The sequence below is a fragment of the Acanthochromis polyacanthus genome, chromosome 6 (genome assembly GCF_021347895.1).
Source record: "Acanthochromis polyacanthus isolate Apoly-LR-REF ecotype Palm Island chromosome 6, KAUST_Apoly_ChrSc, whole genome shotgun sequence".
Lineage (NCBI taxonomy): Eukaryota > Metazoa > Chordata > Actinopteri > Pomacentridae > Acanthochromis > Acanthochromis polyacanthus.
The window spans coordinates 37,233,202-37,254,399 of NC_067118.1; the positions used below are offsets into that span (position 1 = coordinate 37,233,202).

Here is a 21,198-nt window from a genome sequence, read left to right on the forward strand (position 1 = left end):
GTTTTAAAATATGGGAAAAAATCTATATTTTCATAGTGAAACTTCTGATGTCCACATTTTCAACATTTTTGGGAAATCTTTGAACATTTTTTGGTGGAAAAAAAGAAATGTTAAAAATGTTTCTTAAGAACATTCACACAAAAAAAATCAACCAAAATCCAGCAAATTTCGCTGGATTTTTTGCAAATGTTCTTGAAGAAAATATTAGAAGTTTTACTGATATATATGTAATCACTTTAAATATTTTTAGGATTTTTTTGAAGATTTTTACACATTTTTTTGAAAATATTTACAAGAATTTTCTTGCCAACTTTGGGTGATTTTTTAAAAAAATAAAACTTTTAAGGAATTATTGGAATTTTCTTCCTGAAGGTTTTGCAAATTTTCAAAAATTTGGGGAATTTTTTTGCTGAATTTTTGGATTTTTTTTAGACAAGAAAACAATATTTTTTTGGTGCCCGTAAATGAGGACAACATGTGGGTTAAAGCAAACAGCACAGCTACCAAAAGTAGCACCTGAAATTAGAAAACAGCGGGTGAGTTGCATGGTTGCACTACAAAGTGAACAAAATAAAGGAGATTAAATAATTCAAATGTTATTTATTGAAGCAAACCAATCAATAAAACAGACCTGGCAGCATAGATGCTGAGTTTAACATTTACCTAAAGCGGATTCAGAATATAACTCGGAGCATAAAAGACACGGTTGCTATTCACACAGCTGTAATAAGCTTACATTTCCTCTGAAACACTTTTCACAAAATCATCTCCTTATAGCACTGCCAGTAGAGCTAACTATGGGATGTATTTAGCCATCACACATGGGAATGTATCCATCATACTGTAACAACAGCTTCCTGATTGGACTTTTAAAAAAAACATAGCACATATGAAAATGCAAATACATCTTTTAGAACACACAACAGAGGACAGGCAAAGGCTTTAAAGCACACAATTGAAAAGGAGGCCATAAACAGTAGAAAAGTTCTGAAAACAAAAACCAGCTTCAGGCGTCTCCATCATATCTGACTACATAACATGATACAAATTCTGCAGTTTGTTATAAAGGTTTGCTTCTCACACATTTTCACTTGGTTATAATTATTTTTCATTAATAATTATAATGCATTACATATAATGTCCAAATTGAGATGGGGCTGATTTGTGTAAGGGTACATACATCCTGTTTGTCAACGTCACTGAAGAACAACCCCCCCCCCACAACTAAAAAAAACCCTCACTAATTCACTATTCTAGCATATCCCAAAAATAGATAACAAAACATAAAAAAGCAGTAGGAAATAACATGTGAGACCTAATGGATACGAGATCTGTGACTACAGAATACATGGGCAGTCTGGAGAAGTAGCAAATGAAACGTCCAACCTGCCAAAATGCCAGCGACAGGAGCGCTCGTCTTATTCGTTGGGATTGGGGTTGGCATCGGGATACTGCGAGAGGTCGAAGGTGAGCACTTTGCTGATGACACAGTCTCCTTGCTGCAGGCAGAAGAGAAAGAAATCAGTTTGTTGTAAGTTTACCAAAAAAGGAAAAAAAAAAAAGCTGTGTTCAATTCAAAAAAAAGAGGTTATTGTGCAAAGTTTGAAACTATACTTGCTGGACAGAATATAGCTTGTGAAAATAAAAATAAAACCAAAATAAAAATATTCTATATTGTTAGCTGTTGTTTTAGCTCCAAAAAGGAAGGAAATCACAAAAAAGTTGAATTGAAAGATGTTTGTTTTTTTTTCCCCCTTGGTTCTCAGGAGGAAATGCATGAGAACACATAGTAACACTATGAAACACACCAGGAAACAAGTTCACACTACAGATATCGATGTTGATCAACGCTCATGTAAACAAGATGTTTTACAGTCAGTAAAAGAGAAACACACCTCTGGGTAAACACCTATAAGTGAGTCTGCCTTGGTGTAGAATTCCTCTTTCAGAGAAATGACGATGGCCTGGAAGTTCTGCACTGACTGGTCTTTGATGTAGTTCGCCACCTGGAAGGTTAGGAGTGAAATTATGAGTTCATGAGGACCTTTAACAAAAAGCAGCACTGAAAGCTCGAGTCACTGAATCAGAGTTCTTTTCTTACAGACCTTGCCAATGTTAGTGTTGTCCAGAGCTGCGTCGATCTCATCCAGGACAAAGAAGGGGGCGGGTTTGTAGCTACAAAAACACAGGAAAGATGCGGTTAACAATTTTCCAATAGAGCAAAAATCTTACGAATGATCAACTCAGTCAAACGTGCATGTTCCATCTGCTTCCATTGTTTCACCTGTGAATAGCAAAGAGCAGAGCCAGAGCAGCAACAGTCTTCTCTCCTCCAGACAAGTTGTCCATTGGTCTGAACCTCTTTCCTGGAGCCACACAGTTATAGTTGATCCCATCCAGATATGGTTCCTCTGGGTTTTCTGGGCCCAGAAAAGCCTTTTAAAAAAAGGATACACACATTGTTAAAGGTTTTACTCTCAGTGCATAGCAAAGGAAAATCCACAGAGGGATCAGAAAGAGTTACTGTTTTCCCTGAATATATATATAAAATGCACCGAGTTTCAAAGTTCAAGTACACAATCTGTTGCCCCTGATGGTATAAAACACAGTGAACACCATCTATGCTGTAGCAAGCAACCGCCAAAACACACCTGAGCGCTGCTGTTGCGTGACAAGGCCTTGTAGATCTCATCAATGTTGGTGGCCACAGACTCAAAGCAGGTATTAAAACGATCAAACCGTTCCTTCTTGATCTGCTCAAAGGCTTGCTTGGCTTTCTTGGCTCTCTTGCGAGCAGCCTCAAACTCTGAAACAAGACAAAGTAAAACTATGAGATCACACAGAATTAACATTGAGAGATCTACAAAAGGTAGAGTCCACGTCCTTTCTCCTGCTCCGTTAACCCCATTATCCTCAAACATTATCCTGCCATCTTACCGTCGCTGGTCTCTTGGAACTTGTCCCTGACACTCTCCAGCTTCTCCATGGCCTTCATGTTGGGTGCGCTGATCCTCTGCAGGATGCTCTGCTGCTCATTCAGACGCTGCTGCAGCGTGTTCGTCTCTGCCTTTATCTCTTCCTCTGACAGTGCATCCTGCAGGGAGTCAAAAAGGACCAGATTCACACATACTGTCACCCTGTTAAAATAATGGCCCAAGTCATTTTTTCAGGTTTAGCAGAAATCACAAAAAACTGAACCTTGACACAGGCCACTATAGTACAGAGATAGAAATCACAGGATCTGTTCAACGAAGGATGTAAGCGATTTTAACAGAGGTGGCCAGTGTCATGAGGAGATGATTTAGGCAAAAAAAATTACTTTTTAGGAAGATGACTATGTATACAAAATAGAAGAGAATACATTTGTTGTCATTGCACCATGTACAATGAAATTTAAAAGCACAGTGAGAAATAAGCAAATATTTTATTTTTTTCAAAGTTCTTTAAAACTGCAGGTACATTTTCTTCGTCTGCTTTCTCCTCTATTTCTCATTGTTCATATAATTGTTTACCTTTCTATTTTTTAAGTTGTTGTTCCAAAAAAATTAAAACGTTCAAGGGAAGTACAATTTGGTGCAGCAAAAGAATTGTATAGACTTGGATTCTCATGATGCAGATAAGACGTTACACGACTCGTAGAAGTTTTTTTTTTCTAAATGTAAATGTAAACATATTAATGAAAAAATTTTTTAGGTACAACTGCAGTCTATAAACACACTGTTTTAACTTATTGCTGTACGGATAGGTTTTTTGCTGTGCTGAGAAGACTATAAAAACAGTAATGTTGCAATTCTGCAGAATGAAAATGTAATGGCCCTAAAGAAGTGCAGAAGTGCCTACAAAGTGAAGTTGTACGTAAACACACACAAAAACATAATTCAATAGTGTAACTTCAGTTTTGAATGAATATTTGCTGCTTATGACTTTGTATATTAATAAGCTCCCTGAAATTGTGCAGAGAAAAGTGGTGCCACTCAGTAAAACCAAGTAACTCAAATTCAAAGTGCTGATGTTGAGTATTTGAATCAAACTAGATACAGAGGACATACCAGACTGTCTAGAGGAGATGTAGGTGTGTTGCTTAAACTACCTTAAGGTCTTCGGACAGGTTGCTGTAGTCAATCTCTATGAGAGCCTCTTTAGCCAGAACGCTGCTGGACGTCCTCTGGCTGCTGGACTCGTCTGTCTGGGAGCTCCCCTGAAACGGCAAAACAAAAGAAAGACGTCATTTTCTGCTTCAGTTGCAGCACATTACCAGTTACGAGTATTTATGACTGTGTTTATCTACCTCTCCCTGGCTGATATCATCCATCGTTCCAGAACGTAGGGGCAACCTGATGTCCTGCATCTTACAGGCTTGCAGTAAGTTGTGGCGGTCGCTGCGCTTCTGCTCCAGTTTGGTCTCAATAGCGGTCACCTCCTTCTGCAGCTGGGTCAACTCCCTGGAAAAATAATGCAAATATTTGTACACCAGGCAAATTTGAAGGCGACATTTATGACAACATAAGAAATGTTAAAGAAAAGGTGTGTGTTTGCGACCACTGACTTGTTGGCGCCGCCCAGTTTTTTGCGGATTTCCTCCATCTCATGGTTTTTATCATTGACTTCAGACTTCTTGGTGAGGTGCTGGTTCTTCAGGTCTTGCAGCTGAGCCATTGTCTCATCAATGATCTTCATGTGTCGGTGCTCCTCCTATAAAAGGCACGAGTGACATTAAACTTGCTTTCAAACTTGAGGACAGAGTAAACAATAAGTTAAGTTTTCATCCTTCGTTCTGTTTTTACCTTCTTCAGTCGCTCTATTTCAGCCTCGTCCTTTTTTACAGTCTGCTCCCACATCATGACCTTCTCCTGATCCTCCTTCAGCTGGTTCTTCTCATAGTCCACTTGAATACCCAGGCGGGTCTTCTGGGTCTCAAACTCGAGACTGAAGCAAAATGACATGAGGTTAGACTTCACAGAAAACCTGGCACAGATTCAGGAACAACAAAGCACAGATCTGCAGTAGAATTGCCTAAACTCACCGCTTCTTTGCGATCTCATTCTGCCTCTTCACCTTCTCCTCCTCAAATTCTCTGATGTTCCTGACTCCAATCTCTTTACAGAATTCAACAAACACCTCATCCTCCACCTGGAAAACAAAAACACTGATGTTACTTTGAAGCCAGATATTCATAAACTGACTTCTGAATTGACCTTTCACATCAGCCTCACCAGGTTCATGCGGTCACGCAGGTCAGTGATTTCTCGCTCACGGGATTGGATGATCCTCTTGATGTCATTGATGCGAGGGCCAAAGTTTGCAAGTTCACTCTCTAGCTTGGACTTCTCCTGCATGACACAAATAAAACAAACGTTAATTCGGCTGTCATGATTTAGAAAATGATAAGAGGAAAGACTAAGCTGCAACTACGCTGCACCTGCATGTTGAGGGAAAGGTGGCGGGTTTTCGTCTGTTCCAGATCACTCTGAGAGTACTTGAGTCTCATCTGCAGACCGTGAGCTTGAGACTGCACCTGACGCAGCTCCGCCTCCTTCCTCTTGGCTTTCATTTGCTCCTACAAAGAAAAAGATCAAGCGGGGAACGTAGTGAGCTAACTTTAGGCCACAATGCATTAAAATGCAGTCAGTGAATACAAATCAGAGGAATTTGCAACCTCCTTAAAGTTAGTAACAATTATCAAAGTCACCTTGAGCTCTTCAGTGAGCTTCTCTTTCTTCTCCTTCAGCTTGTCCACTGCTTTCTCGTCCCAACGTCTGGCCTTGGCCTTGAGATCGCTGGCTCCTCCAGAGATGACTCCAGACTTCTGGAACAGAGTACCGTCCAGGGCTACCGTCTGGACACAGATGGACGAGGAGATAATTAGGCAGAAGAACAGACATTCTCTCGTCTACCAGAACATCAGCTTTCAATCCTTCTATCCATATTAACCAAAGTACCTTGTGCCTGTACGGCCCTCCAAAGGCAATCCTTCGTGCATCTTCTACATTCTCACAGACCAGAGCGTTGCCACAAGCGTACTGAAGGGCTTTCTTGATGTGGGGCGGCTCATAGCGAATCACATCAATCACCAGCTTGGCTCCTCGCAGTTCCCTCAGTTTCTCATCTGTTGGTTTCACCTTTGACAAGACAAAATTGAATTGAATGAGAAATTGTATCCAATAAATTCACCTGAAATTCCCTTTGAGGTGCTGTTTTGTAAGTAACACATTAATTAGTGAGACTGGCTAAGATTTAATAACCTAAGACAGCTGGTTGGTAGTATTTCGCATTCAAATGGAATTTTAAGAAGCTGAAAATTGTTTGAAGTGTCAAAGTGATTTAAGACACTTGAGACTTTTGTTTAGAGTCTAAATTAAAACATTCCCTCTTGATATTTTTTGCCAACAAAGGCATTCCCAACGGTATTAGACACATTGTTTTGTGCATCTGTATTCTAATTGCTCTTGGAGAGAACCATTATCTCTAGTGATTAATATTCACCTCCAGGTAGTCGAGAGGAAGGAAGGTCTCAGGCTCTCCTCTCTGCTCCTTGATGTACTGAATACAGTCTCTGCCAGTCTTCTCTGAGTCAACGATGATGGCATCCATGTTCTTGCCCAACACTTTGGTCACAGCAATCTGATACTTCTTCTGAGTGGGCTGACACAGGTCGATCAGACGGCCGTACTGAAAACAGAGAAGCAGAATTTCTATTCAACTGATTGCAGTCAATCCTTTCACTAAATCTAGTCACCAAAAGAGAATACAGCAGATTCTGTATATTATTATAAGTGCCTCACCACAGAGCCAGGATACAGTCTTTTGATGCTCTCCATGATCTCTGCCTTGCGCTGCTGGCGACTGTTTTCCTGCCTGTCGATTCTGGCATCTCCCAGCTGCTCCATTACCTACAGCAAAAGTCAATAATCATGCGATGAGTCATACAGCTCTTCACAGCTGACACTTTCACTACGCATGCTAGCAGCTAGCATGGATTTGTAGCCCACTGAGCAACCATCTATTTTACTCGCCACACTTGGGCTTTTTGAAATGTCTGCAGTGCAAAATGTCTATCGATCAACACGGAAGAATTATGATTCATCTTGCACGCTTTGAAAGAAGAAGATGTAGAAGAAGCCGGAGGTCTTAAGAACAGGGTGAACACACGCAGCAAAACCTCTGACCGTCAGCTAGCATGATCGTTCATCTGCTTTTCTTCCTTTGCTGTATATTGAGTACCTGGTTAAGCTCCATGTTGATCTCATCAATCCTCCTCTTGGCCATCTCCACTTCCTCAGTCAGCTCTTCCTCCATGCGTTTCTGCTCGTCTAGTGATTGCCTGAAGGGTAACAGAGTAAAAATGTGTGAATCAAACAGTACAGTTGAGAAATGCATGTAAAAGCAATAATTTGAACATGCAAAGCAACACAAAAACAAGGACGGCACACCTGCTGGTGGAAATATAGTCCTCTAGTTTCTCGATACGTTTCTGGTTTTCCTCAATTTCACGGATCTTCTGTTTGATTTTGGCCTAGAGAGAAAAAAAGATGTGGTTAAATCAAATAGCGCAAACTATTTGTTGTGGCACAAAGCTTCAGTTACTCTTTCGCTACCTCTGTCTCCACTTTCTTCCTCTCCTCCAAGTCGAGGCGGTCCTGGTCGGCCTTTTGGTCGCGGTTGAACTTCTCCAGCTCCTGTGCCAGGGTGGCAGCACGCTTACTAGCCTCTTCCTTCAGACGATGGTACTGCTTAACCTGGAAGACGACAGAAACAGGAGTCATTTATGTGTTAATGTCAGTCTGACTTCAGCACGCCATAACACTAATTTGAGATAAAAGTTGCACAAAGATGCACTTGATTTCAAATGACCATCATCACTAAATGACTTTTGAAAAGTCAAACATTATAGTTGCCAGTCAGGTCATTTACATGATAAAGTGTATTTACAGTAAGATGAGAGTGAATACTTTTCAATTTTGTCAACAAATAAAATCCTGTAACGTCTTTCTTTTTAAAATGAATTGTGGAAGTCTTAAATGTGAACAACAGTCTAAATGTCGGACCTGATTTTCCTCTAGGGTGAGATCCTGGCCTTGGCTCTGCGCCTCTTCCTCCATTCTCTCCTCAAAGTCTTGCTTGGCCAGCTCCACTGCCCTCATCTCTTTATCCAGCTCGTCCATGTCTGCTTTCCGCTTCTTGTACATCTTCTGGGCATTTTGCAGTGATTTTCGCGCCGCCTCAAGCTTCTTGATTTTGTGCGAGGTGTTCTCTTTGGCCTTGATGTACTGAGGCCTCTTCTGATTCAACTCAGAGTCCTTCTCTCTGTGGGGAGAGTCAAATGATTAACAACACACTGAGCATGAAATGGTGCAGGATCTATATATGCACATGAAGACAGCTGGTAGAGAAGGCTGCTCCAACATCTTCACTTACTTGATTTCTTTCTCAATGGTCTGCTGCTCCCTCATCAGTCTGCCCAGCTCCTTCTTCTTGTCCTTCAGCTCCTCCTCCACGTGGTCCATCTTCTTACGGTCTTTGTCAATCTCCTTGTTTCTCTGACCAAGCTCTTTGTTCAGCTTTTCAATCTCAGTCTCATTGTGGTAGAGTTTGAAGAGCTGCAGCTGTATACTGGCCCTGGCTACTTCGTCTTTAAGACGTTGGTAACGTTCAGCCTGGTAGATTGATTATAGGAGAGAGAAAGTGTGATTAGAGATGCACCAATACTGAATTTGAGAGCCAATAATGATGGACAATAACGACAAAACTTTTGTATCAGACACACATGTAATAACTTACATAATCGCACAAACTAATTAAAACATTACAGGCTACAAAAACCATTAGAATAACTTTACATACATACAGCTGGGCAAATTAATGGTCATTTAAATCCCTTGAACTTCACTGTTCAGAAAAATTAAGGTCTTTTCTAATAACTAGCCAACAGTTCTGCCGCATCATTCATCCTTCCCTATGTCCTCCCTTTGCTGTCGATATAAAGAGACAAACTGCTCTGTGGGTATTACTGGTTGAGATGAGGAGGGGCTGGCTGGTCTCAGAGTTAGAGCCTGCTGGAATTCAGCTACTTTTAAGATACATAGCTAATTAGGCTCATAGGGTGACTATGTGGGATTAGTCGAAGACATTGCATTTCTGCAAGTTTATAATCTGCTTGTTTAACAGGGGAGTTGTTAAATTGCTCATACTGTCTTTGGCACCGTCATCAACTGGAGTTAGATAAAACCTAAAGCCTGTTTCACTCTCTCAGCTGTTTTCTTTGCTCTATATATTTGTGTGTGGAAGGAGTCAGCTCTCCCGTGAATATCAGCAGCCCGCAAAACACAGAAGGAAAGAAGTAAGAGGCAAAAAATCACGACTCAACACCTGGGTATAAGTGCTCCACATTATTGGACGCAATTATTACTTTCTGTCCACCGAAATGCTGTACGTCCATAAGTGTGATGAAGAACATTTTGTGTGTTATGTATAATGTCACCATTTAGTAAATCAAGAGAGCTGCACTGAGAGTTAAAATATCTTTGTCAAGAATGACCTGGCTAAGACAGGCAATGGTGAGTTAAAAACAAATAACATCATGCAGGAAACCAAAATGTACCTCAAATGTTACCTACAGGAGAATCCACTTTAAAATCAAAGAGCAAATTCTTTCAGTTTGATCAAAACAAGAAGCAAGAAAAAGTAACTCCATTTAACTGTACTGCGACTTAACTCAAAGACTTTACCTCTTCTTTCTCTTGCTTGGCTTCTTTGCGCTCTGCAGCAATGTTTTTCTTGCGATGATAATTGAACTGCGTGTCCTCCTCTGCTTTCACCATCTCCTTCTTCCTCCGGTCATACTCCTGGGCCAGTTCTCCAGAACGTGAGATCTCCTCAAACAACGCTGTACGTTCTTTGGGGTTCTTCATGGCAATGGACTCAACAGCTCCCTGGGGGAATAAAAGGACAAAACTGTGGTTAGAATAGAAACTGCCAAGATCATATTACCAAATGTTAATTTAAAGACGCATTTGTTGATTTGATCCCTGAAAACTCATATGTGTGTATCAAAGTCACACATTAAGAAGTTTTCTCCATAAAAAATAATTTCTTCCCATCTTAAAATGGCTTATATACAACACTACACTTCTATTATGTAGTAAAATAAACCCAAGACTTTCACTGGGCGGGGTATTTAACACCTCTATAACAACCAAGATGCACAATAATGTCAGAGCAACTGGTCTCTCAGTACAGGAGCATTCAGAAGGAATGCCAGTGCACACAATTGTCTTGAAAAGATTTTTAAGTCTTACCTGGAAGACCAGGAAATTCCTAGCCTTGATCAGAATGCCAAGTTTTTCCAGCTCTTCACTGTATTCAGGCAGACCCACCACTTTATGGTTGATGCGGTACTCAGAGGAGGAACCTGATACATACATCAAAAACAGCATAAGCAGTAGCTCATCACAAAGACACAGAAAAAAGCTATGAGTGTTACTTTAATCTTGACCAAAGGATCACAATGAACTGATAAATAAAAAATCTCTACACGTCAATGTGGGATGCCACACAAATTCTTGTAAGGACAAAAACTACAGACTTTTAAGGCTGTAATTAAATTTGACTTCAATTACAAAAACAAAATGTCTTCCAATGCCACCTGCTTCACCAAATTTGTGGTTAGGTTTCATTCACAAAATGTCATACAAGGGTCTCACATTTTGGAGCTTCAATTTTTGCTCTTGTAAATCAGCAGGTGAAAAATATCACATTCAGATAATACTGAAGTACTACATAAGCACATGAAGTACAGACCATCTGTACACGACTCATAGAGCAGAACTGAATACCTTTTGGATTCTGCTTGTTGTGCAAGAAAACTGTTGACTGCTGTAGACATTTAATGATTTCCTAAATGCCAAACATTTTGTCTGTACAAATGGTTCATGCATGAGGACTAATGTCTCTAACCGAATAATTTGAAAATCTATTATTTTTTACACGCAAATACAGCTTGCAGGATATAAAGGCAATTTATTCATATTTCAAAAATATATAATACTTGATGAAGTAAATGAATTACACATTCCAAAATAACCGTAATTGCAGCTTCATACCAATAATGACCCTTGTGAAGGAGCGTTCTGATCCGTCATCTTCCTGGTATACCATACTGACAAAAGCTCTGTTGGCTGCTGGTTTTCCCACAGGCGCTCCATGGATTAGATCCTTCAGAGTCTTTACACGCAAGTTACTGGTCTTCTCTGCCAACACAAAGCTGATGGCATCCATAAGGTTGGACTTTCCTATAACAACAGCGTTGGAATTATTAGTAACATACACAAATCTGATATGGAAATTAAGATCTCAGTTGAGTGAAGCATATACTTTGTCACTCTGGCACAATCTGATGTAAGCAAAAACTGTCCTGCAGTAATATTTGTTTTCATGACTTTTAGGAAGCTCAGTCTACTTCACATCATGAGTTAAGAAACCACTGTTGTGTGATGCGGCATTGAATGAAATCATAAATCTATCTACAAAAATGTGATATCAAACGTTGAAACAGGCGAAAGCACAGTGATTTCTTTAACACCGTAACTACCGTAACAGAATAACAAACAAGATTTTACAAGTTGACAGTCATACAACATAACCGAAATAAGACAGCAGAAAATGTAAACATACAATAGACAAGATACATAGCATGAGTAGTACTGTCTAGTAAATCAAGGTGTATTTTCTATGCATTGACTACAAGTTGTGATTTCTAGAGAGAACAGAGCACTGTGTTTACCGCTAACCAACGCTAGCAAGCAGTTTGCATTAGCCGCAAGTTAACATTGGCTATCACAACATACCAGATCCATTAGGTCCGATGATTGCAGTGAACTTATGAAACGGTCCAATGATCTGTCGGCCCTTATACGACTTGAAGTTCTCAATCTCTATCAGTTTTAAGTAACCCATTTTCGTTCTGTCCGTGCAAAAAGCACTCTACAGTAAATATTAGCTTGCTAAAATGTTAGCTAGTTAGCTAATGCTAACAACCAATGCTTAACGAGCAAGGTGAAGGCGAAGCGAGCACGCAAATGAATGAACCTCACTGTTCAATCTATTGCTGTCGTGTGCATAAATTACATTATGAAATGCACGTTCAGTTTGCTAATCTAAACCGCGTCATAATCTTCTTCAAACACACTCCGAACGGTTGTAACAACAATGCGCCATTTTACAATCCAACAGGAAGACCCTCGAGCGCGCGAGACATGAAACCTCATGTTTTCTCGCGAGATGAAACGGAGTTTCTTGTTTAAGGTCGGTTATTGGCCTCAGGAATGCACCGTTTATACTGTTACATTATCTATCACTACAGAGTAAATCATTTTCGAAAAAAATCTGACAGCTTTTGCACTTCATACAGTTTAACTAGACTAATTTAATTTATTTTTAACATAGCAAAACATGTGCAGATGTTACCATGGTTACAAGGGTATCCAAACACAGCAAATTTCTTGAAGCAATGCACTTTCATTCATTAACATTGCCTGAAATAAATGACACACATCTGTAACGTCAGAGGTAAGTGTCGTTTTCGATCATTGACTGTTTTTTTGTTTATTAAAGAAAGGTAAAAGTGAACTGCAGAAATGAGCTAAAGAACTTGCTTTCAGTTCATATTCTCAGCACTGCTCCCAACATACTCACTCACTTAATGACAGTTAGCAGACTGTTATGTACAATAAAACAAAGTGCAATTCATTTGTGTATGTATTCATCAATTTTGTGTTGTTAGTATCCTTGCGTGTACTCTTCTGATTTATATTGTATATATATATAGTCTATATATCATGTGTCTTTAATTTATAGATGTGTTCTCTTGATTTTTCTTACTGTCACTTTGCTGTTGTCCATCCATCCATTCTCTATACACCGCTTTATCCTCACTAGGGTCGCGGGGGGGTCGGGGGGTGGGGGGGCTGGAGCCTATCCCAGCTGACTTGGGAGAAGGCAGGGGACACCCTGGACAGGTCACCAGTCTGTCACAGGGCTACATATACAGACAAACAAGCACACTCACATTCACACCTACAGGCAATTTAGAGTAACCAATTAACCTCAGCATATTTTTGGACTGTGGGAGGAAGCCGGAGTGCCCGGAGAAAACCCACGCATGCACAGGGAGAACATGCAAACTCCATGCAGAAAGATCCCAGGCCCACCCTGGATTTGAATAGGGATCTTCTTGCTGCAAGGCGAACCACTACTCCACTGTGCAGCCCACTTTGCCGTTATGATATTGCAAATTTCCCCTTGTGAAACTAATAAACAAAATTCTATTCTGTTCTGTATACAATCTTTAAAGCTTCTCCAGGTTTTGGTGTATGATCAGGTCATTACAATAGAAAATTTGTGTGAAGATGAGCTCCATCAGGGTGTCATGGCTCAATAGTCATAGTAATTTCTTTCCAGCAGAGTTAAGTGATCATTTCTGTAATGCTGTCTCCTTAGAAACTCTCTACAAACTGTGAACATGCACAAAGTGGATTTGCCTGTGGACCAGTCTGTAGAAAAGGCTGTGGAGAGGAGAAGAGCTGCAGAAACAGCACGCAAGGGCCGCATCTTCAACACCAGGCTACGCGTGTTGGGCATCGACGTGGACGCTCTGAACCAGCAAGTCCAGGAGAAAAGACATCAGCAAGACACAGAGAAACAACGAGACAAAGCTTTCGGTAGGATAGGAAATTTGGACATGTTCGGTATTACATGAGCTGACTCACAGCCATTATTCATCTGAGACTTAAGGAATATTGGGTTGCTCAGCAATATTGTCTTAGGCCCTCTTTTGTTTGAAAGATATAAGATACGGTAAGATACAACTTTATTAACCCCAAAAGGAAATTCTTGTACCAGATACTGCTCAGAAAAACAAAATTATATAATAAAAAAATGCAGTGCCTAGCCAAAAAGCAATAACATATAAGTATGATATATTACTGAAATAAAATAAGTAAGCTCAAATAAGATTGGAAAAAAGCAGCAATAAGTAATGTTGGCAATGATACTGACAAAATAACTAATATCACACATAAGACGTTGCATCAAAAATTAAAATGAAAAATGAAATATTGCACATTTCATTGACAATATTGTATGTGAAAGTGAAATATTGTGAATGAAAAGGAAATGTTAAACACAATAATGAAATATTACACATGGAAATGAAATATGGCATGCAAAAAATTAAATGAAAAATGCAGTATTGCACATTACATGATAATGTTGGACATTAAAGTGAAATAGTGCACATGTGATCCAAAAATTGCACTTTAAAGTGAAGTGTTGCACATGATAATGATGTTACACATGAAACTGAAGTGTTGCACTTGAGAAATGATGTGAAAAATGAAATATTGGACATTGCATTGACAGTCTTGTGTAGGAAAGTGAAATATTGCACATGTAATCAAACTATTACACATGAAAATTAAATGTTACACAGGGGTCAATATTATAATTAAGGGACTTTTGAAGTCCATGGGATATATCTTTCTTACATTTTTATTAAAAGTAAAGAAAAAAATGAAGGTTTTTTATGTTCATTATGATTGTATCTTTACAAATTCCTTTATTATTTGTTAAGGAAACAATCACTTGTTAATAAAAAAAATGTCTGGATATCACTTAAATCTCAACTAAATAACCATCCGAATTAAATAACCACCACCTTATAATTAGCAAAACTATTATAAAATGAGCTTATTCAAAAAGTCCCGCAATTATATATTGACCCTCCTGATGCTGAAACTGATACAGCACAAACTATTTAGAAAAGTAATATTGCAAATTTTATTGATATTATTATCCAGATCTAAGTGTCCAATATTTCAGTTGTTATTTCTGTGGAAAAGGGAGAAGTTCTACAATTTGATGGGTACTGGTGATAGAAAACATCTCCTGTTTCACTTTCCACTGCTAATGAGCATTGATCACCGGTGTGCTTTCAATGCACTGTAGATAAGCTGAGAAAATATCAAGATGAAGCACTGCTGCAGCAAGACATTGATGAAAAAGAGAAGCGAGAGGCTTTGCATATTGATCTGGCCCAGTATTGGGCCACTCATCAGCGAGCAGAGGACTCTCGTGATGCTGATCTAAAGTGTGGCCTGGAGGGGGCGTTCAAGAGCACCATTCCAGAGAGCGAGCTGGGGCCTGCCAGTATGCAAATATTTCAGGTAGGCTCACTGTGACAAGGAGATGCCTGTTGTGCTTCAAATACCAGTGGAGCAAAATCCAGTGAATGGCTGAATGAATAGTGTAGTAACCCTTGATGCACTGTGTCCTCGTCTCGTGTACAGGGAGAGGATATCGGAGAGGAGCAAAGGAAGAGAAAACAAATGAAAATGACAGAAAGAGATCTGCAAGTGCAGATGGATGACAATGAAAGAAGGCACATGGCAGCCAAGCACAGAGGTGAAAAGAGACAAATTTCAAGTGCTCACACGCAGGAACTCACACGCTGTGATTACTGATGAGCTTACATGCTGTACACTACAGCTTCTGTAAATCACATACATGCTTCATGCTTTCCTGCACAAACAATCACACACTCCCACGCACAGCCCTTACCACCAGGTGACATTGATGGATGCTCATCCCAGAGAGCTGTTATGTTATGTTATGTGTGTGTGAGTGTGTCGCTGAGGAGCTTTGCACAATGGATAATGGCTAACGCAGGTGCGAAAAACACACTTCAGATGATTTCCAACTCATGTGCTTTGCAGAGATGCTCCTGAGCAGAGAGCTGGTGCATCAAGACCTAAGGGGCGTTCAACAAGCTGCACTAGAGGAGGAGTGTAAGAAAGCTGCCTGCATCGCGCTCGACAGCTACAATCAGGCTCTGGTACAGTACATACATGTGCACACACAGATGGACACACAGATGCTCACACACCACCCACTGATGTGAATGCACAGAGCAGAATCTCATGGGGTTTGGAGCTGTGACATTGTGTTCTCAGGTGGGAATTTAAAATTAAAATTGCTTGCTGAAAATGTTAAGTGATGCATGTTCACACTTGGTGCAGGGAGACAGCTATCATGATATTTGGTACCAAGCAACATGGATGGTTAAACTGCTTTGTTGCATGCGTGGGCCCTGTCTGTTTTTAAAAGCCCCCATTTAGCACTTCACTCATTTGCCTGAATGCACTCAACTGAAACCTCCATTGGGAGGCATCATTGCAAATCCTTCAGGTCATGGTATTTTCCATGACAATTATGTGGTTTCTCTAATAACCACTCACATGCATGGTGCACAAATAAATTTAGCTGACTGAGTGGATGTCTCAGGAGGACGTTCACCATATGGTTGATTCTTGTGTCTGCGCTCAAAGTAACCACAATTTAGAGGCTCGATTTCGTACAGCTCCTGCTATATCAGTGATCAAGGGGGTGACCAATCAACTGTTCCCGGATCAGTGTTCAGGCCTGACTGTGCCCTGTTCCCACAGGCTGCAGAGCGAGCAGAGAAATTAAAGGAGAAACACAGGATAGAGGAAAGGGAGAATCTCGCTGAGATGTGGCACACAATGACATCTGACATGATGACAGAGTGTGCAGAGGCGGCAGAGAAGGAGGTGGGAGGAGGGAAGGCACCACAGGTTCTGCCAGACAGGTGGAAGGGGATGAGTCCTGAGCAGCTGAAAACCATCTACAGGGAGAGAGAAGAGCAGCGCCTTGAGAGACAGGTACTGACACCGTGTAGCTTCCATACATATATGAACAATTCATGGTCAGGTCACATCTTACTCTGCACTCTTCAGTTCCACCTTTATGCAAAAGTCTTTCAAAACAGTGTGTCCCAAACATTCTGACTAGCCACTTAAAAATGTATGGATTTGAATTCATTACGTTTCTCCAACAGTCTCCATCTATTCATCTATTTTTTTTGCTTTTTAAATTTATTTTTCAAGCCATTATGTATATATTTGTCAATACTTGTATTATTATTGTTACTATGTTTGTTTGCTAAATAGGTTTGCTGTAACAATGTGAATTTCCCCTGGCGTTGGGAGCAATAAAGGATTATTGTATCGTATCGTATCATATCATATCGTATCGTATAAATACCGCTTTATCCTGGACAGGGAGGCTGGAGCACATCCCAGGTGACATACACCCTGGACAAGTCGACAGACCACTTATGCGTGCTCACAGTCACACCTATGGCCCATTTAGAATCACTGGTTAACCTGTCATGCAAGTCTTTTTCTGTGGGAGAAAGCTAGAGTACCCAGTGAAAATGTGCAGAAGTGCAGGCAGATCACGCAAACTTCACATATAAAGACCCTTTGCCAAGATTCAGACCCAGGACACTTTAGCTGTGAGGCAGAAATGATAACCACTGTGGCTTTCCTGCTATTTTGACATCTCTGCCTGCTTCTCCACACAGGCTGCATACAGCATGTTTGAGGCTTGTAACCAGCTCAACCAAAGGGAGATTTTTCCATCTTAGACTTCTTGAAATACATTTCAGAGACACAAAGTGATCAAATTATGTTGTATCATCTCAACTCTAATGGAGGGAACTTAGACTCATCATCCCACTTTTGGCCTTCTTCAGAGACAACGTGATGCTGAAAAGCTTCAGGAGGCAGCTTGGGGCCTCCAGCAGCTGAAGCTGTCCAGAGAAGCAGAGGAGGAGGAGAGGAGGGCAGCCGAGCTGAGGAGAGAGCAGAGGATTCAGATGGACGAGTACAACAAGCAGCTGGCCAGAGAGCAGCAGGCACAGTGAGCACCGCACATATATATACTCTCACTCATCAGACACTAGTCAGCATATACAGTATGTTGTGGGTGTAGATGATGAAATACCTTAATATAGACATTATCTGACACTTACTGTTTGTGTTTCTGCTTCAGTCAGGAGTACTTGAACAAGAAGCTGTACACCAACAAACCTACCAAGGACTACTTTTATCAATTCAACACCAGCTCCCGATGACCACCACACCCGCTTTCCCTCCTGTGTCAGTGTGCTAATAAAATCAATTGATTGTTGCATTCATAATTAATGTGGAATGAATAAATGGTTAGTCAATACTTCATGTTTATTCAGTGAAATATATAGCATTGGCTGCAATACTGACAATAAAGGGACCCTTTTTTGTTACAGATTGTTCCAGGTACTTTATTTTTCAGTCATATATCCAGTTACAGTGGTAGATTCATAATGCAGTTACAGTTACATTGGCCCCAAATGCGGTACAACCCAACTCCCGTCGTTCACCCATGACACATGTAGGCAACATCATTGTGCTGATAGTGCACCCAACACACCACCTCACCCTGGCAGTGGCAAACACTCCCAACCTCCTCCTTTCCTCCCCTATTTTCTCTCCCTCCCACTCAGGCATTGTTATTTAATCTGTCTGCTTTTGAGTTCTGGAGAAGCTTATCGTAAACACACCAATTCATTTTTCATAGATTTTTTTAATCTTTTAACTATAAAAAAGGAAAAGAAAAAATAACAATAGCGGAAAAGCGAAGGCCAGCGTCCTCAGGTTTCCCCTCGAAACACGAAAAGCAAAGAGTGAGTAGCAGTCGAGTGAGTATCTGTGTGTGTACACTCATTCCTCATTCAAAGCTAACATTTGCCCCCAACACTGACAAACACAGATGTTTAGCAGCAGATAGTTGAGTTAGAATATTGGCATATTTTGTGTCATTCATTGCTCCTGTAGGAAAATAGATTTTCTTAAAAGTTTTATTTGTCCTGAGTGTGTCTGTTTAACCAACAACAGGGACCTGACATGCGCCTCCATCAGTGCCACCAGCCTCTTTAGACATCCCATGCACCGCCTCAGGGACTGTCAGCGGATGTTTGCCCAGTGGCAAGCTTTTATTTGAGTAGGGAGAGCATTGCATATAGGTACTCCCTGTGGTATGCACTAACTGGCTTGCTGCATTCCTGCCCCGCATAACTGCATCAGACGAAAACTCCACAGATATTCACTGCACTGCAACACATTGCTGGATGAATTATGGGCATGAACCTTAGCTTTCATTGAAATGCAACTACTTTCACTAATGACACTAATGTACAATTTTTTGATTTTCAGATTTTTTGATATGTTTGCAAACATTTATAGAACAAAGTGGATTTTTTTTCCTTTTTAATCTTTTTTTTTTGTTCTTCAACTATGAACTATTTTTGCTACACCCAAATCTCACTGCAGTCATTTGTCAAAAAAAAACAAAAGTCTGATTTCATAGCAAGAGTACAGAAGAAGAAATATTACAACTTGCAACATTTTAAAATTAGGTGGTTTGCAACCTGCACATTTTTCACATTTTTTATATCAAACATGGTTCTTTAAGGGTTGTATTTACATTCTGTGGGAGAAACAAAAAAGCTGTCCATCTAACTCTTATCTTATCAGTACCTTCTAATTCGGATGTTTAGTTTTCATCAGTAGCGTGTCGATACACTATCTGCCTAGCCCTGAAAAGAATACATTCTCTGCGTTTGATATAAATGCCAACTGTTTACCTTTATCATACATCAACTGGCAATCATTACGCATGTCTACAATATCCACTTGCATTGATGGGTCTGAAAATAAAACTTGAGAGAGTGTTTGCCCTCAAGACTTCACTCTCTAATCTGTAAATATACATAAATACTGCTCCTCAGTCAGTTTGTGTGGTATGAGATGGACAGGTATGAAAAGATTGTTAATTAGAGACAACAATGTTTTAATACAGTGTAGAAAGAGACAAAGACAGATACAGAAAGCTACACAGAAGTCTTGACACAAAAGAAATTACAATTTCATTTCCAATAATGACATTACACTTCTGGAGGGAAGGCGAGAGAGTAATGACATCAATCTGGTGCTTTATGCAGATCCAGCAGGCACAGGAACTTATAAGGAGCATGTACATATCTATAATACTGTATTATGGCTAAATAGATAGATGTAGATGCAGCTATATACACCAGATGCTACTCAGCATTTTCACAGCAAGTTCCCCTTGATGCATCCAATGTTATCTATAGTAAGAAACTTGGCTTCACTTAATTTCATTGAAAACATCTTGATCTATGAAATATGCCAATAAAAAGAAGTCAAATGTTTCATACAAAGAGTGTATAAAACAATATGTAAAAAATGATAGATAGAACAATGGCAGATAACAAAAAAGTATGTCTTATATTCAAACACAGTTGTTAAAAAATGTAAAAAAAAAATGTCACTGGTAAGTACAATCTGAGACATCAGTTGGCATTGGACATAGAAAATCATGTGTGAAATAATGTCAGACATGATAAATATGTAAGATTCAAGACTTGTTACAGCAACATGTGCTGTTTGTTTCCCTTCGCTGGGCTCCACTATCATCCTCCCACTTTAATGCACCACTCTGCATCTCTATCTGACCTCCCACCCCTGATATTTCTAAATGTACAACATTCTGACTATGTAGTTTTGTTTGCTGAGAGAAAGAAAGAGAGAAAGGGAGAGAAATGAATGTGTATCCGTTGAGATTCATTGTAAACTACACAGGTAAAGGAAGGAGAGGGGGGTCAAAGGGCAAGTTCACGTCAGTCAGACTTGTATCATATTTGTCCACTACTTTGGACACTCCTTTGGTCAAAATAGTCCAGTCGATCAGATGACTGCCAAATGGCATCTGAATAGTCAATAAATGATTGTGTATTAGTCGGTAACATACAGATCAGCAAGTCAGCAGGGAACAGGAGTGTATGGGCACATACGTGTTGACATATTTTGGTCTGATGATCCCCGGTGGATATGTGGGGGTTAATCGAGGATGGCGACTGAGTTGGGCATGCCATTGGTGGCTGGGGAGATGGTGGTGGGGTTGAGCAGGGAGTTGTCCGGCAGGCCGTGGAACCCCTCCGGACCCTCGCTGGGACGACTGATCTGGCTGACCAGGGACTCGTCCATGTTGAGCTCCGTGGTTATGGCACTGCTGCCATTGAAGTCCAGGTTGTCTTCGCTGCACAGCTTGCTCTCCTCGCACAGGGACGGCTGACTGGCTGTCCGCTTCTCCTCAAGATCACTGCAGTGCATGAGATTGGAGGAGAGGCCAGAAGCAAGAAATATCATCAAAAGGTATGCAAAAATTCAATGCAGTCTAATAACAACTTCAACAATGTCCAAAAAAAATCAGCCACTAAATGCC

General features: G+C 40.3%; 3 protein-coding genes across 5 annotated transcripts in view; 1 reads left to right on the forward strand and 2 right to left on the reverse strand.

The window, feature by feature from the left end:
* Positions 1-585: 585 nt before the first annotated feature.
* Positions 586-12,237, reverse strand: smc1a (structural maintenance of chromosomes 1A). Its single transcript, XM_022199261.2, has 26 exons — positions 11,844-12,237; positions 11,100-11,288; positions 10,296-10,408; positions 9,726-9,929; positions 8,416-8,654; positions 8,046-8,304; positions 7,596-7,736; positions 7,431-7,513; positions 7,222-7,321; positions 6,783-6,890; positions 6,484-6,669; positions 5,940-6,119; positions 5,690-5,836; positions 5,420-5,557; positions 5,214-5,330; positions 5,024-5,130; positions 4,785-4,926; positions 4,547-4,692; positions 4,289-4,442; positions 4,091-4,198; positions 2,938-3,094; positions 2,652-2,806; positions 2,285-2,436; positions 2,106-2,175; positions 1,896-2,006; positions 586-1,499 (listed from the first exon to the last, which is right to left on the reverse strand). Exons 1-26 carry the CDS (start codon positions 11,950-11,952, stop codon positions 1,419-1,421), a joined length of 3,696 nt encoding a protein of 1,231 aa, XP_022054953.1. The 5' UTR covers positions 11,953-12,237; the 3' UTR covers positions 586-1,418.
* A 73-nt stretch (positions 12,238-12,310) lies between these two features.
* Positions 12,311-18,157, forward strand: ribc1 (RIB43A domain with coiled-coils 1). Its single transcript, XM_022199259.2, has 8 exons — positions 12,311-12,564; positions 13,495-13,715; positions 15,001-15,218; positions 15,342-15,456; positions 15,768-15,886; positions 16,497-16,733; positions 17,609-17,775; positions 17,908-18,157. The coding sequence occupies exons 2-8, from the start codon at positions 13,517-13,519 to the stop codon at positions 17,987-17,989; spliced, it is 1,137 nt and encodes a 378-aa protein (XP_022054951.2). The 5' UTR covers positions 12,311-12,564; positions 13,495-13,516; the 3' UTR covers positions 17,990-18,157.
* A 2-nt stretch (positions 18,158-18,159) lies between these two features.
* l1cama (L1 cell adhesion molecule, paralog a) overlaps positions 18,160-21,198 on the reverse strand; it is a 43,173-nt gene continuing 40,134 nt past the window's right edge. For all 3 annotated transcript variants that reach the window (XM_051948985.1, XM_051948984.1, XM_022199258.2), the window contains one exon: positions 18,160-21,075. In XM_051948985.1, coding sequence (XP_051804945.1) covers positions 20,814-21,075 — 262 coding nt within the window. In that variant the 3' untranslated portion in view covers positions 18,160-20,813. The remainder of the gene's footprint in view (positions 21,076-21,198) is intronic.